This window comes from Myxocyprinus asiaticus, chromosome 7, assembly GCF_019703515.2.
Source record: "Myxocyprinus asiaticus isolate MX2 ecotype Aquarium Trade chromosome 7, UBuf_Myxa_2, whole genome shotgun sequence".
Lineage (NCBI taxonomy): Eukaryota > Metazoa > Chordata > Actinopteri > Cypriniformes > Catostomidae > Myxocyprinus > Myxocyprinus asiaticus.
This window is the reverse complement of record NC_059350.1, coordinates 45,545,787-45,562,455: the sequence shown is the minus strand read 5'-3', so window position 1 is coordinate 45,562,455 and position 16,669 is coordinate 45,545,787. Positions and strand designations below refer to the sequence as shown.

Here is a 16,669-nt window from a genome sequence, read left to right as displayed (position 1 = left end):
TTTTTTCTAAAAAAAAAAAAAAAATTAATAATTTGTTTTCAGCAGAAGAAAGTTATACACATCTGGTATGGCATGAAGGTGAGTAAATGATGAGATCATTTTAATTTTTAAGTGAACTACCCCATTAACTAACATTCCAACATTCTTATATATATATTGTATATAATCATAAAAATTAAGAGTGCGGCCCTCAAGGGTACAGGGATCCAGCTTTGCTACTCCTGACCTTTCTGAAGTTGAGTAGCACTGCTGTAAGCTATTGCATGTCATTGAATACAGTCAATTATACTGTAAGTATTGTTCATCTTTTAACATCTTTATTCAAGTGTTAAACAAGGACAGTGCCAAAAGTATCAATTAACATATCCACTTACTTCAAAATGAAAGAAAATGACAAGATGTAGATTGGAATTGAGATTTTAAAAAAAGAGAGAATAGAAGAAAACCAGTATTGTTCATAGCTGATAATTTTCAGCTCGAGTGAGGTAAAAATTACACTCACAGTATTTTTTATTACTGTTCTTTCCAATAGTTAACTAGTATTATTCACCTACTCATATTTTAATTCTTGTCTTTTCTTTATGTAGAATAACACACACACATCTCAACTTATGAATACAGAAAATTAAGAGCTAGTCTGTTCTGATGTAGTGAAACGCATTAAAGGATATTTCAAACGCCTTGAGACTGTACAGTAATTTAGTGCCAATGAATACACACACACACACACACACACATGTTGGTGCGGCTATCCTTATGAGGACTCTCCATAGACATAATGATTTTAATACTGTATGAACTATAGATTCTATCCCCTAACCCTACCCCTAAACCTAACCCTCACAAAAAACTTTCTGCATTTTTACATTTTCAAAAAAACACAGTTTAGTATGTTTTTTAAGCAATTTGGATGGTGTTTACAGTAGAAATGTCCTCATAAACCACATTTATAGCATAATACCCTTGTAATTACCAGTTTGTAACCTAAAAAAATGATAACCCCACATCACTATATTCTCTTTATAGTTATTTATTACCTTGAGCCAGTTGCAAGGGAACTTTCGCAGAGGACTGCGAAATACGACCGCTTGTTGCAAAATAAGGTGGATAGACCTTTATCAAACATCATTCATTTGCGTCAAATAAATGTAGAGGACGATCCTCATATATTGGATATCAGCTTGCTCAGTATTAAATCCAGACATGCACATTTGTGAATCAAGTTCGTGGAACAACAGTCTCAAAAAGATCCACAAAGGCAAAAGCACATTCACGGACACACAGGGCCGTAGCAAGGAATTCTGAGCCCCCTGACTGTATATTGCTCTGGGCCCCATTCATATGAAAAATGCAGTTTACAATTTGTTGTGGCCCCCCCGGACCTGTGGGCCCCTAGAATAGTTACCACCTTTCACCCCATTAGCTACGGCCCTGCGGACACACATTCTCGAGGCACAACACCAGTAGAAAAAGGCTTAGCATTTATTTTTGTGCATTTGTGGATAGTGTTGTTGTGACCATAGAAAACAGAATAGGCTACTTGTGTGTGTGTGTGTGTGTGTGGCAGGGGTTCCATCACGTGTCAAAGCAGTATTGCCGAATTTTAATGCCATGGCGTATATAGTGTCAATACAATGGACTAACTGGTAAAAACGTGTTTTTTTCAATTATGTTTTTATTTACGGAAGCATATTATCACTGCACATATACTGTATATAAGTATGTTAAATGTGTTACTTTACATATACATGTTATGGGCACAGACAGTCCTTATTAGTCTAGATTCAAGACTTCTAGACTATTTTTTATTTATTATTATTATTATTATTTTTGCAAAAAACAACACCAAAGCGTTAAATAATGATGACTTTGAGAAAGGCATTTTTATATTTTCTTCAGTATGTGTACTAACATTCATGCAACTATTAACTACAAAGCATTTCTAAAATACTTGTTCACTTGACACAGCACTTGAAGTTTCTAATGATACCTCTCAAAAAAGTAGCATTTTGTTTCAACCGATTGTAGACAACTATCCACTTCATCCAGCACTCTGTGTTCTAAATAGGGGTGTAACGGTATGACATTTTCATGGTATGATAACCGTCACAAAAATTACCACGGTATTAGGGTTTCATGGTATTTAGGTGCATTGATAATATTAAAAGCAGTTCAATATTTGGTTATGAAAAAGGCTATTTCTGATAAACACACAGATAAATATTTCAGTTATAACCAATTCTTGAACTTTATTTTGGATTTCTTCAACTTTAATCCTTTAACTTTTGATCTTGAAATCAGGACACTCTCTTAATCCGACAAGATAAAAAAAGAAATCACAAACAGGTAAAACATTTTTTGGCAACATGTACAGTAGTCAGATGATTATAACTAAAAATATTTTGTTATTGTTATTTTATGATTTATGAAATTGAATTGTAATCATTTGTAATGATTATTGCCCTGGTTAACACTTAAAATATGCATTTGCATGCATTCAGTAATTTGTTGCATTTGTGATTTAGTTTAATTCTACAATACCTACTGAAAATATATCATTCATGTGCAGTTTATTTATTGGCATTTTGTCCAATACTGACAATTTCTGCCACAGTTTCACTGTCAATTTCTTGCATGCATATATTTTCAATGTCAATTTCCTGAACACCAAAAGCCATGCATTTTGTAAACCCTATTTAGTATATGTTTTACAAATAAAACATATTATTAGTATTATCAAACACATTGGCCTGTTGTTGCGCTGCACTTAGGCAAAAGAACAGTTGGCACATCATAAAGCTGAACAAGGTCTTAAATCCGTTTGCTGCATTTGTGAATGTGACAGAAACCATAAACATAACTTTAGCGTAACTAGTCATTACAAATCATGTAAAACTACATTGAATCTGGTGTTTTTATGAAACGGGCTATAATTTATTATCCTGTGTAAGTATTTCCACTGACATTAATCTCTGCAAATTCCGTGGGATGGTGCTCACAGAGATGGTGCTTAAGGTTTGAAGTGTTTCCCGCCTGAGCCGATACTTTTTTGCGGCAAACTTTACAGACTGGGTAACCATCAACATTGATGGTGATGAAGTAATCCCAGACAGTGGACTTCAACTTCTGTGGCAGTGGAAATAAAGGTTCAGGCTCGGACATGTCTGTATGTTGTGCTCATGCTGCACTCATGCTGTGCTCACGACACCTGCATGTCACCTTTAAAATTGAGTGACAATCATATGCAACATGAGGAAGGCGCAATTTAAAGATTTATTTTATCTAGCCAAGTTTATATGATGCTGTGTAAATGTCACAGATTCTGTCTTAATTAAACTGATTTGGATTTTAGAACAGTTCTGAAAAAATCTGTCTTTATCTACATGCAATACCGTCAAAGAGAAGATTTCAGCGGTACGATAACCCTCCGTTTTAAAACCGAGGTATATTGTGAAACCTTGAAACTGTTACATCCCTAGATCTAAATGATCCCAAAATTGTTTTACTGCTTAATAAACTTTTCTCAACTCATACCTAGCTTTATTTAAATGGATTTGTTTTTACGTGTACAGCCTACATTATGGCCCTTGTCTTCAGTCATTTGTTTCCCAGCAAGATGTAATGCAGTCATGTGCTAACTTGTATATTGTTGTTCTTGGAAAATACCTAATAAAAAGGGTGTCACATTTATGTGTTTTGTTCTTGTTTTCATGTCTCTTATTTTCAAGTTTAGTTCCTGTTCAGGTCATGTGGTGTCATGTCATGTGATTTCCTGTTCCCTCATGTGATCTTGTCATGTGTTTCCCCTGTTTATGGGTCTTGTTTTCATTGGTGCATTGTTTGATTACTTTGTTATTAGTCTTGTCTTTTCATTGGTTAAAATTAATTTAGTCTTGTTATCCTGTTTATAGTTTAGTCTTGTGATTGGTTGTCTTGTTTACTTGTTAACCATGTCCTTGTATTTAAGCCCTCATGTTTGCCATTGTCTGGTGTCAGGTATTGTTAATGTAATGTAGCCCATAGCCCACAGCCCATAGCCAAGTCAAGTCTATAGTCATATCTAGTTTAGTTTAGTCGTTCATGTTTTGTTTTGTTCACATTTATAGTTAGGATTACTGATTTTCACGTCTGGAAATAAACTGCACTTGGGTTTGTCATGTCATCGTCTTCATCACTGTCATTGCCAGCAGCAGCCCTTCGTTACAGAATACCTGACCACCCATAATGAACACAGCAGTGCGGCTTCTTCGCCTACGTCAGGGGAGACGTCCCCTGGAGGATTATGTAGAGGCATTCTGCGCTCTGGCCTGCAGGGTGGATTTTTAATGAGGTGGCCCACAAGGACTGTTTCCGTTTTGGGCTGAATGAGCCGATCTCATCTTTGATGCCTGGCGGTCGCAGTTTCCTCAATCTGGTCAAGTATATCGACCTTGTCCTGCAGATTACTGGTTCTACGTTCACTGTGGGGGAGGCGGATGCCGAGCCGGAGTCCCACGTCACGGTCGACGAGCCAGCATTCCACGTCACGGCCGACGAGCCCCAACGAGCCAACGCCCACACCTGCCACAGCCAACGAGCCAACGCCCACGCTTGCCACGACCAACGAGCCCACGCCTGCCACGGCCAATGAGCCAACGCCCACTCCTGCCACGGCCAACGAGCCAACGCCCACTCCTGCCACGGCCAACGAGCCAACGCCCACGCCTGCCACGGCCAACGAGCCAACGCCCACGCCTGCCACGGCCAACGAGCCAATGCCCACACCTGCCACGGCCAACGCCTGACACGGCCAATGAGCTGGAAGCCTCGTCCGTCCTAGAGCCGGTGTTGCCAACCTCATCCGTCCCAGAGCCAGCGTTGCCAACTTCGGCCGTCCAGAGGAGGAGGAGGAGAAAGGCTTCTGTTCCCAAGTCTTTGCCCATGTACACGACCACGGAGGTCGTTTCCAAGTCTCTGCCCATGTTCATGACCACGGAGGTTGTCTCCAAGTCTCTGCCCATGTTCACGACCACAGAGGTCATCTCCAAGTCTGTGGAGTGGTGCCACCCACAGGAAGCAGACACCACACATCTCACGGCTGCCTGCCAATAACCAGAGGAAGACTTCGAAGCGCCCCTGAGACGGGCCACTCAGGCACATGGAGACCTACTGCAGGCCTAGAGATGGTAAGCAGACCACTCCATCCAAAAATGTTCTGTGCGCATGCAATTTATTTTTTTGGAGTGTCTATTTACAATAAGTGTAAATAGCCCATGTTGTTGGTAGAGGCTATTTACACTACCTCCACTCACCACTGCTCAGACCAAACTCAAGACAGTCACGACAGATTTATTTGGCATCAACTGCTGATCAAATGAAGGCAGGCATATTTGAATTTTTCACGATGGGGCACCTATCTATCACCGATCCTCCACCTGGTCATCTAATGGTTAGACAGAGACCTGGAGAGGCCTTCAGGCCACAGTGTCTTGCACCCACTGTGAAATTTGGTGGAGGATCGGTGATGATCTGGGGGTGCTTCAGCAAGTCTGGAATCGGGCAGATTCGTCTTTGTGAAGGACGCATGAATCAAGCCACATGCAAGGTTATCCTGGAAAAAAACGTCCTTCTTTGCTTCCTTCTGCTCTGACAATATTCCCCAATTCTGAAGATTTGTTTTTCCAGCAGGACAATGCTCCATGCCACACAGCCAGGTCAATCAAGGTATGAATGGAGGACCACTGGATCAAGGCCCTGTCATGGCCAGCCCAATCTCCAGACCTGAACCCCATTGAAAACCTGTAAGCTGTAGCAGGAGTCACTGGTAAGGCAGACGGAACCGCTGGAGGAGGAGTCTCTGGGGGTGGAGCCACTGGAGGAATAGTCTCTGGGGGCGGAGCCATGGAAGGCGGAGCCGTGGGAGGCTCAAGGGGCGAAGCCACTAGAGGAATAGTCTCTGGGGCGGAGCCATGGAAGGCGGAGCCGTGGGAGGCTCAAAGGGCGAAGCCAAAGAAGGTGAAGCCGTGGGAGGCTCGATACAAAGAGTCCTGGATGACTGGGAAACGACCTCCATGGTCACGAACACAGGAAGAGACTTGGGAACAACCTCTGTGGTCATAAACACTGGCTGAGACTCGGAAACGACCTCTGTGGTCATGAGCATGGGCAGAGACTTGGAGATGACCTCTGTGATCGTGAGCATGGGCAGAGACTCGGAGACGACCTCTGTGGTCGTGAGCATGGGCAGAGACTCGGAGATGACCTCTGTGGTCGTGAGCATGGGCAGAGACTCGGAGACAACCTCTGTGGTCGTGAGCATGGGCAGAGACTCGGGAATGACCTCTGTGGTCGTGAGCATGGGCAGAGACTCGGGAACGACCTCTGTGGTCGTAAACACTGGCTGAGACTCGGAGACGACCTCTGTGGTCGTGAGCATGGGCGGAGACTCGGGAACAACCTCTGTGGTCGTGGGCATGGGCGGAGACTGGGGAACAACCTCCGTGGTTGAGAACATGGGCAGAAACTGGGAAACGACCTCCGTGGTCATGTACATGGGAGTGAGTGTTGACTCATTGGCCGTGGCAGGCGTGGGCGTTGGCTCGTTGGCCGTGGCAGGCGTGGCCGTTGGCTCGTTGGCTGTGGCTGGCGTGGTCTTTTTTTTAAGATTTTGATTAAGATATACAGCATATTTATATATCCATACAAAACAATGGGGACCAACACTTCCAAGTTCCAAAGAGGGCATAAAAGCATCATAAATGTAATCCATACGATTCGAGTGTTTTAATCCATGTCTTTTGAAGTGATATGACTGGTTTTGGGCAGTTGCGATTTCTCAGGGCCAGCAAAGCCTTCTCTGCTGGCATAACATGCCTAATAAATAAATATTTTTTCATCCTTTCATTGTCATTGACCTTTTTGCATATGTATTTTCAATCGCTTTCCACTCCTAATTAATCTACAAACGAATAGCAAAAAACAAAAAAAATGTTTACCCAATCAGAATTTATTCCTCCATGCTTACAAGCAAAGTGTGACAACTTTTTCACAAATCGCATACCCGAAGCCATGCTCCTTAGCAGAAGCAACGCATGAGTCTGAGCTCCACCGTGCCAGGCCTTCAGAATCCCTCAACAGTGCAAGTGAATAGGCATCTAAAGTCAGACTGTCAGATTCATCAGCCAATCAGATTGATTTATTTGTTCTTGTGGGTGTGGTCTTAAGGATATGTCCCAGTCCAGGACTTCTAGCTGGCCTTGAGTGACGCAATCACGCTTTAAGTTGAACGCAAAGAGCGTGAGATCTTGCTGACGAGTCAGCTGTCATCACTGCTGGTATTGCCATTGAGAAAGAGATCCTTATGGATTTAAAAACCTGAGATGTTCTGCATGATCGTGCGAATGATTAATTAAACAGGAAAGGAGGACTGGTTTTCACTTCAAGCAAATTTGTAAGTGCTGTTTGCATTGTTATAGCAACATCAGGAGTTTTCTAAGTGTAAATTAGGCTGCTTGAGTATTCAGTGTCAGTTCAAGTTTTGAAAAGTAACCGTGTACCCTGACGAAACTAAATTTATTGCAAGCAAAATTTAAATTGCAAATATTATTAGAGAGCTTTTTCTTGGTATTAGACCTCCTTGGTTCTGGCTTTCATGCGTGGATGTGTTTTTAAAATGTAAATTGGTATTATTAGTTGACTGCCACGTAATCTATGATGGGCATACGGCGTCTTATTCGTTGTGAAACTATGTTTTCTTAATGGCATGAATCGCACTGAAGGCCTAGACTAAAAATGCATGGGCCTCGGCTGGTTTTGGGCAGTGCACGAAGCGAGCCAGACCTAACCCTGAACAGACGTGGATGTCGCGGCTGTGGTAACCAGCATCTCTCCTTTGGCCTCTGTTGAAGCATCCCAACATCGGGCCGAAGTTTAACAGTTCCTGATCCTGAATTCACTGTGAATTATACAGTATATGTGTGTGGCTCATTACAGTGGATTGCTTCTGAACAAAGGAACTGTTATTTAAAGTTAAAAACACCTGGACCTGACTGCAAAACCCTAAGTAACAAGTTTAATTCATGAACGTCACATCTGATGATGACTATTTGATAAATGTGGTTTTTGGTGCAGCTGGGGTTAAGTAAACAGTTTGATACATTCAGATGCAATGTGTTTCACTGACTTTGTTGCAATTGTTAGTTTTTGTCAGATGTGCATTATGTAAAAACCCTGAAGTATAGTTTTTGTTGATGTGGAGCTGGTTCATTCTCTTCTCTGAATGAGTTTCAAACATATGGTTGTATTCGAGGGGTTGTTCAATGTGGCTAGTCATAACAGTGGTTGTTTACATTGAGGTTTTAAATGGTAAGAGAGCCAAAATCTGAGTGCCAGAGACAGGGTTTAAAATGATCATATAAAACTAAATTCTGAATTTGTGATGCAAAAAACTTTACAAACATTATGAGTGGAAATATAATAAAATTAGAAAAAAATAAAATAAAAAAAAATATCCATGACATGACCCCTTTAACTGCAGCCAGATTACCATGTGTCGGTAGACAGACGATTGAATGAGCATGTAAATATAATGTATCTAAACTCTTTGGTTGTAAGACTGTTAATAAATGCCTAAATACAGTGCTTTTGCATTACAAAAAATCTAAATCTAAATCTAAATATCTCACTTTTGACTTAAATCTATAGAAGAAAAATGGTAGGATACATGTACAGCTGCTGAGGTCAAGCCCAAAGTAATGTTGTTATGCAGGTCATACCTTGACCTGTCCTTAACCTGACACATAGTGGCATAGGTGCTTATTCATAGTCATAATACACATACAACCAGTAGTCAATCTGTATAATAAAAAAAAATTATTAAGGAAGATGTTGGGGTCAAACATCTCTGGAATCGCCTGCGGCTTAGCGACCGGTAGGCATATTGTTTGCATGTTATTACAATATTTTTTTTCTTATTTTCTTATATTATTACAATATTAATTCTTACTTAATCATGACAAAATACACATAATATTTAGAAAGGTGCAATACTCCAGCTTTTAAATTTCGCCACTGTTTTATGATAGTAATGTTACAGTAATTTGTTCATTTTGAAAAGTAATCCGTTATCAATATAATGTAAACAAAAGGACAGAGAATACAGCTGCTACCTGAAACACAACATGTGTCCCTCTTTGATCATCTAACATTTACCTATAGTCAAAACCTTAGCCATATAGAGGAGATCAGAGCTAGTTGTCACATGGAGAAGTTGTCACAAGGACTATATATAAGTAACGATAAGATTTAGTCTGAAGTCTAATTGCACACGTGTTTTTCTAGCAAAAATTTTGTTTTGTACGTTGGTTTCAAACACCTAGTTCACAAATTCTTAAAAGTTAATTTATCATATTAATCATATTTTTGTTATAGTTCTTGGGTAAACAAGCAAACAATCAAACCACACTGGCACACATTCAAGCAAGTGTCAATGTATATTATGAAGGCAGATTTTTACTGAAAAGTATTTTTCATGAAAGTCGGGTTGGGGCGTGTTGTTACATTTTTGTCTTGGAAGGTTTTCACTTGTTTTTTAAAATGTCATAAATGTATTCGTTATTTGTTTATCAATAACAGTATTTGTAAGTGAAAACAATGTTTTGATATTTTGTATTTGTATATATTTTGTATATCATTTTGTGCCTTATTTTCCTATTAGGCTGTTCGATGCAGGCATAAGCATATATTTTTGTTTTCTGTGGTGGTGATGGTGGGAAAACGGGTAAATGTGTACCCCCCCAATGTTCACATGTAACCTATGATGAGTGGTGGTGGCGTAGTGGGCTAAAGCACATAACTAGTAATCAGAAGGTTGCTGGTTCGATCCCCACAGTCACCACCATTGTGTTCTTGAGCAAGGCACTTAACTCAGGTTGCTCCGGGGGATTGTCCCTGTAATAAGTGCACTGTAAGTCGCTTTGGATAAAAGCGTCTGCCAAATGCATAAATGTAAATGTACGCCACTGATGTAATGGCCAGATAGATTGTGACAAAGTACCTGACAACATGCCCTGTTACTTTAAGACAGAGACTAGAAGCAAAGAATATTAAAAACCAGAAAGATTACTGAATCATGACATTCAGCCAAAGCTTATTGAATAGTTTTGTTTAAAAGGATAACCACTGTGTCAAGAATTTATTTTTAGTGCATACACACCCAAAGCCATGCTCACTACATATAGCTAAAAAGCACATTCCACTTCATTGCAATGGAACGCACAGATATGAATGATAAACAGGTAAACAGGTAGAGTGAGAAAGGGTGTGATGTCATTTGAAGGAAGTTTTTCAAGAGAGTCTCAACACACAGGTAAGAATAATTTAGCTATTTACACCTGTTTAGAGTTATTTCCATGTGGTGATACAATTAGCAAAGCAGAAGGTAGAAAATGATTTTGAGGTAATCTGACATCATAATTGTTGAGATATTAAAAGAGGATGTTGGGTAGTCTGAGTTATTACTTCCAGTGTAAATAGCATGAAACACAAAGCAGAGAAATGTTTGGGGAATAATAAAATATTGGCAAAATCCTCTATGTATCTCAAAGCTTAACTATGTCATAATATGTTAGTTTAATTGAAAGACATGCAAATTTTGATGTATGATAAATTAGTTCTTAATGTGACTAGTATGTCTTTTAGCTACAGTAAGTTAACAAATGAGACATGAGTCTTAGAAATAATTAAAAAAAAATGCACATGGAATGATATATACTTTGAATGAATATAATAGATTTTCTTGATTTGTAAACGCTTACCTGTTCATTCCTATCATACTTGAAGTTGTTCAGAATAATGCATGGTAACACAGAAGTTTTGTTTTTTATTCAGATTGACACAGTTACTGAGATTATATCACCTAACCCTAACAAAATACTCCAAGAGAACTATACAGTTAGGTAGCAAATCTTAGGCGCAAAAGTGATTTCTAAATAAAAGGTGACTTAAACTGACAAGACGCCATACTGTCTATGAGTTATTAGTTATAATATTCATGTACATCTAAATACAGATATACATTTTAGGAATATTTGTGGATGGTTTATGTGGGCTGAATTATTTATGACTAATATCTATAATAAAAATATAATAAAAATAAAAGATGACTTAAATTGACAAGAAGCCATACTGTCTAAGAGTTATTAGTTATAATATTCATGTACATCAAAATAGAGTAATATCTGGCAAAGATATTCTTTTGTAGTTGTCATAACAATACTGAGACTTAAATCATCAGATTAAATTAGTAATATTGTCTGACATAAAATTCTTCATTTTTTTTGAAAGTGTATCTTTCAAATACACTCATATTTTTTTGACAAAAATAGCTATTTATAAAAACAGAGACTTTCTGCAAGGATTTAGTCTGTTTCTACTGGATTTTTGTGAATAAATGTTTTAAAGGAAGGACTTTACATAGAATTTATACTGTAAAATTTTCATTTATTTCAAAAGCTTACTGGCTCAATTTGACCTATTTTGTTACATCCAGTAAATAGATGGATATTCCTGCCAGTGATGCTGCAGTTCACTCCACATCCCCACCCCCTGCATACAGCGAGATCAATGAGTTTCCTCTTTTTGAAGGGCTTCCTGCAACATCACCCTTATATACCCCTGCCATAGCACCACCTCCCTACAGAGAGACAGGTACTGTCTTCAGCAGCCATGAGGTCTCTGATGAAGCACAGGGTTGTGTCTTTACATGTAAATGGAAAGCATGGACACAAAGGGAATACAGTAGCAAGATAAAGTATGTGAACCATTTGGAATTAGATGGTTTTCTGCAATAATTAGTCATAAAACGTGATCTCATCTTCAATGTGCTTAAGCTAACAACACACAAACAATTCCAGACTTTCATGTATTTATTGAACACATCTCAATTAAATACATTTAAAAAAAAATCAATTAAACATTCACAGTGCTGTGGAAAAAGTAAGTGAACCCTTGGATTTAATAACTGGTCAATCCTACTTCAAAATAATCTCCCGAGTGCAGATTCCGAAAGAAATCCTCACGGATCTAGGCACGACATTTATGCAATGGACACTCCGTGAACTCTATGATTTATTGGGTATTAAATAGGTTCGAACCAGTGTTTACCATCTGCAGACAGATGGGTTGGTGGAGCGATTTAATAAAACCCTGAAGAATATGTTTCGTAAGTTTGTACACGAAGATGCTAGAAATTGGGATAAATGGCTCGAGCCTCTGTTGTTTGCAGTGCGAGAGGTCCTGCAAACCCCCACAGGGTTTTCCCCATTCGAGCTGCTGTATGGACGGCGCCCGCGCGGTGTGCTCGACGTTATGTGGGAAACTTGGGAGGAAGGACCTTCAACCAGTAAAAGTGAAATTAAGTAAGTCCTTGATCTTAGAGCAAAACTCTACACTCTGTGGCAACTAACACAGGAGAATTTGCTCCAAGCTCAGGAATATCAAAGCCGACTGTATAACAGGGGTACTCGGCTATGTGAGTTTGCACCAGGAGACAAAGTGCTCATATTACTTCCCACATCAAGCTCCAAATTACTCGGCAAGTGGCAAGGACCATTTGAGGTCACACGACGAGTGGGAGATCTCGATTATGAGGTGAAATGAACCAATTGATATACCACCTCAACTTCCTGAAATTGTGGAGGGAGGCAGTCCCTGTGACGATGGCAACAGTAGTTCCGGAGAGGGTGGAGCTCGGGCTGGAGGTGAACACAAAGCCCAATCATATCACTTGTAGAGACCACCTCTCACCGTATTAAGTCACAGAGGTTGCCAAGTTGCAGGAGGAATTTGCAGACGTGTTTTCCCCTCTGCCGGGTCATATGAACCTCATCCAACACCATATCGAGACTGAGCTGGGGGTAGTGGTACGTAGCCATCCCTACCGACTGCCCGAACACAAAAAAAAAAAAATTGTTTGGGAAGAATTGGATGCAATGCTCGATATGGGGGTAATAGAGGAATCCCACAGCAATTGGTCCAGTCCAGTTGTTCTAGTCCCTAAGAGCGATGGGTCAGCACAGTTCTGTGTGGATTATAGGAAAGTCAACGCGGTGTCTAAATTTGACGCTTCAGATGGACGCTTCAGACAGAGTGCTGTGGGCGGTGCTCTCCCAGGTGGGGGAGGGGGAGGAGCGCACGGTGCTGTGCATTAGTTGCAAGCTCTCGCTGAGGGAGACTAAGTACAGCACCATTGAGAAGGAGTGTCTTGCCATCAAGTGGGTGGTCCTCACTCTCCGCTACTACCTAGTGGGGTGGGGCTTCACCCTCTGTTCGGATCACGCCCCACTCCAATGGCTCCACCACATGAAAGATACCAATGTGCGGATCACCCGGTGGTATCCTGCTCTTCAGCCATTTAAGTTCGAGGTGGTCCACAGACTGTGAGCGCAGATGGCTGTCGCGGACTTCCTTTCCAGAAATGGGGGGAGTGGTAGACAGATCGGATGTCTCCCCGGCCTGAGTCAGGCGGTGGGGATATGTGGTGGTGGGGGCGTGGTCGAGCGTTCGTCTGGAGAGAGAGAGAAAGCGGTAAGGGTGCATACACCTGAGCCCGACTATAACTAACACCTATTTCCAATTGCAGTAAGCTTTGGGGAGAGTGGTATAAAGAGACCACGCCAGTGACGAGAGAGGGAGAGAGAGCTACCTGACCCAAAGAGACTGTATTATATTGTGTGGAGCAGAAAAGCCACTCTTGAGTTTTGTTTGATTAAAGCCTACATTTGAGTTGAGTTCCCAGTTTCCCATCTCCTCTTTTTCAACGAACCTCTTACAAAGAACAATACAATAATGTGTGTGTTACTAGTTAAAACAGATTTTATTTGTTCATTGTTGTAATTTAGATGAAGATCAAACCAGATTTAAAGACACATTTATACTAAATGCAGGTAATTCCAAAGGGTTCACATACTTTTTTTTTTGCCACTTTACATGCACAGCTATATCTAACTATTAATACATTTGTAATGTTTACAGACAGAGTTCAAGGCTTTCCTCAAAACACTAATAGAACTAGGGCAAACCCTTATCCTGTCCTCAATGTGCCCACACGAATCACAATGGTCAATCACTCACAGCAAGGTAAGTGTTGTAAAATCAAAAAGTTGTCATCTACAGATCCGTGCTAAATGTTATTCTCAAAAGTTATTCATCAGATCTGGGCCCTAGTCAATGTTGACAAGCCAGAGTCCAGACTGGTTGCAGGTGTAAGTCATTTTTAAATAATTAATTATTGAATAATTACTATGTATAGCTAAGCACAATGATTTTAGTGCATGGTATCAGTAGCTGCATAATATAGCTAACTATAATCCTGTGGATAGCAATAAATATTTAACATTTGCTAGCAAACTTTAAATTACCTTTATGTCCAAGGTGTAGTTAGCTAACTGTTTAGCTGTTTTTGTAAGATTTTTTGACTAAGAAGGTTTATTACTTATAGTTAGTGAACCATGAATTTTTGATCCAATTTTTGAATTTTTGATATTTAAATTAAAAACAATAATGATAACCTTCTGTTTATTGTATATAATTACATGTAATTCATTTTGCACATAAATGGTGCATAAGTTGCTTTTAATAGGCTTTGGGTTTGTTTGGAATGGCACACAAACTTGTATCTCATTTTTGAAAGAAATGAGATACAATGAGAAAAATTAGAAAACATTTAGTAGGCCTACTGTATGTATAATGTGTAAATTATGCAAAGTTTTTACTTTATGCAAAACATGATGTAAATAACTATAGATTTTCACTGAAAAATGACTCAGAATTTTTTGGTTGTTTCTCACTAAAACTAATTGTATGTCTTTAAAAGTTTTGGAATATGACACATTCATAGTCACGTGGATTACTTTTTTAAGCTTTAAAGTGAGTCAACTGCCATTGTATTAAAAAGACTGACTAAGACATTCATTAAAAATTATTCTTTGGTGCTCCACAGGTGAGTAAATTATAACCGAATAGTTGTTTTTGGGTGAACTGTTCTTAAAACTAAATCATTAAAAATACTCTTTCACTGTTAAAGTGTTGATGCAGCAAACAGTGAGGACAGTAGCCCCTCAGGTGATAGTGGTGCAGCCACAACAGAGGGTTGTTGTATTGGGTGACACACCAACAGTGACTGTGTGCCAATACTGCCATAAGAACATCCTCACTAATGTGGAATATAAACCTGGTGGTGCTGCATGGAGCATGTGCTGCCTATTAACTCTGCTGGGGTAAGTCAAGAATTGGCACAGTAAGCCTGTAACTACGGTGGTAGCAGATTAATACTATTAGTAGAACTATCACACCAACTACCACAGTAAATGGTCAAAGTCTCTCTTTCTCTATCACTCTCTAAGTTTTTTAATGATTTTCTACAGGCTTATTTGTGGATTTTGCCTCATCCCATTCTTTGTCAGGGGGTTCCAGGATGCCCATCACACCTGTCCTTGCTGCCGCAAGCACTTAGGAATATATATCCGTAAATAACTACGCATCCACATTATGATCAATACTACGGATGTGCAAATCCCACAGTTTTCATAATCAAACAACCGACCGACTAGTCGAGTAGTCCGTGTTAAGGATAAAAATACATAATTAGGCTCTGTTATGTTCACGTGACCCCGATCAGATGCATTTCGATGGGTAAATGGATGCTAACATGGCAACTAACTGATACAAATAAATTATATATGTAAGGCTAAATAAGTATTACAACTTGTTGCACAAAACTGTCAAAGTAAGGAATAAGAAAGGCTCCAATACACAGCAGCACAAAACCCCTTATGAGCATCCTGAACGTATCATCAAGTAATGTATACCACAGACCTTATTTTACTCATAAGCTGAAAAACCCCATTATAAACACCCATAGGAAAATCCTGAAGAAACCCATGGCGATTTAGACTTCCGGGTTCACCTGCAAATTGACGATATGGCTGAACAGCTCTATTTAAAGCTGCACTACAGAACTTTGGGGTCTCTAGCGACATCTGTGATTGAAACCTAAAACTGCAAGCAACTTGGAGGAACATTTTACATGAGTTGTGTTTCGGCACAGCTCTTCTGCGCAGAAGAATGGTTTGAGGTTACCTGGAATTTGCCTACGATTATCACTTGGAGATTTTCACCTGCAGAGCTGGAGTCATGACGCACTATTTTTCATGTTGATATTATGTTATTCGTTTAAACATTTATAGATGAGATATTATTTGCTTTGAGGAAGACTCTCTTATTTACATGTTTTAATATGATTATTCAAATGTTTATCCACTGCAGATACACTTTCATTGGTTACTAATGTCCGTAACTAATTAATAATTTGTTCACAAGTGTCCACATTACATTAAAGTGCATTTTCATCAATTGATAACGTTGGTAATAAATGGGTAAGTCATCAATAAAGAGGTCATGGTTGTCCATTTTGCATTTAGGTAACATTTTTGAGGTTATAAAGGTTGAAAATTTTATCTTAAAGCATTATAAACAATGTACATATGTTAGTTTATAAACAGTCCATAAAATAAAAGGTTTGTGAAAGATCCAGATATATTTTTGATAAACAGTAGAAAAATCTGAATTGTCATGCAGTGTTGTGGATGAGCATGAAGACCTGAAAGTTCTGTTTATTTATTTTTTGGACAGG

General features: G+C 39.5%; 1 protein-coding gene across 2 annotated transcripts; it reads left to right on the top strand.

The window, feature by feature from the left end:
* Nucleotides 1-10,271: 10,271 nt before the first annotated feature.
* On the top strand, nucleotides 10,272-16,429 carry si:dkeyp-75b4.8 (lipopolysaccharide-induced tumor necrosis factor-alpha factor homolog). 2 transcript variants are annotated; one of them, XM_051703850.1, is made up of 5 exons: nucleotides 10,272-10,345; nucleotides 11,528-11,685; nucleotides 14,011-14,115; nucleotides 15,062-15,254; nucleotides 15,402-16,429. In XM_051703850.1, the coding sequence occupies exons 2-5, from the start codon at nucleotides 11,535-11,537 to the stop codon at nucleotides 15,508-15,510; spliced, it is 558 nt and encodes a 185-aa protein (XP_051559810.1). In that variant the 5' UTR covers nucleotides 10,272-10,345; nucleotides 11,528-11,534; the 3' UTR covers nucleotides 15,511-16,429. The 2 variants fall into 2 exon arrangements, with proteins under 2 accessions (XP_051559810.1, XP_051559811.1); XM_051703851.1 differs by lacking the exon at nucleotides 10,272-10,345 and adding an exon at nucleotides 10,356-10,435.
* The last annotated feature ends 240 nt before the right edge of the window (nucleotides 16,430-16,669 follow it).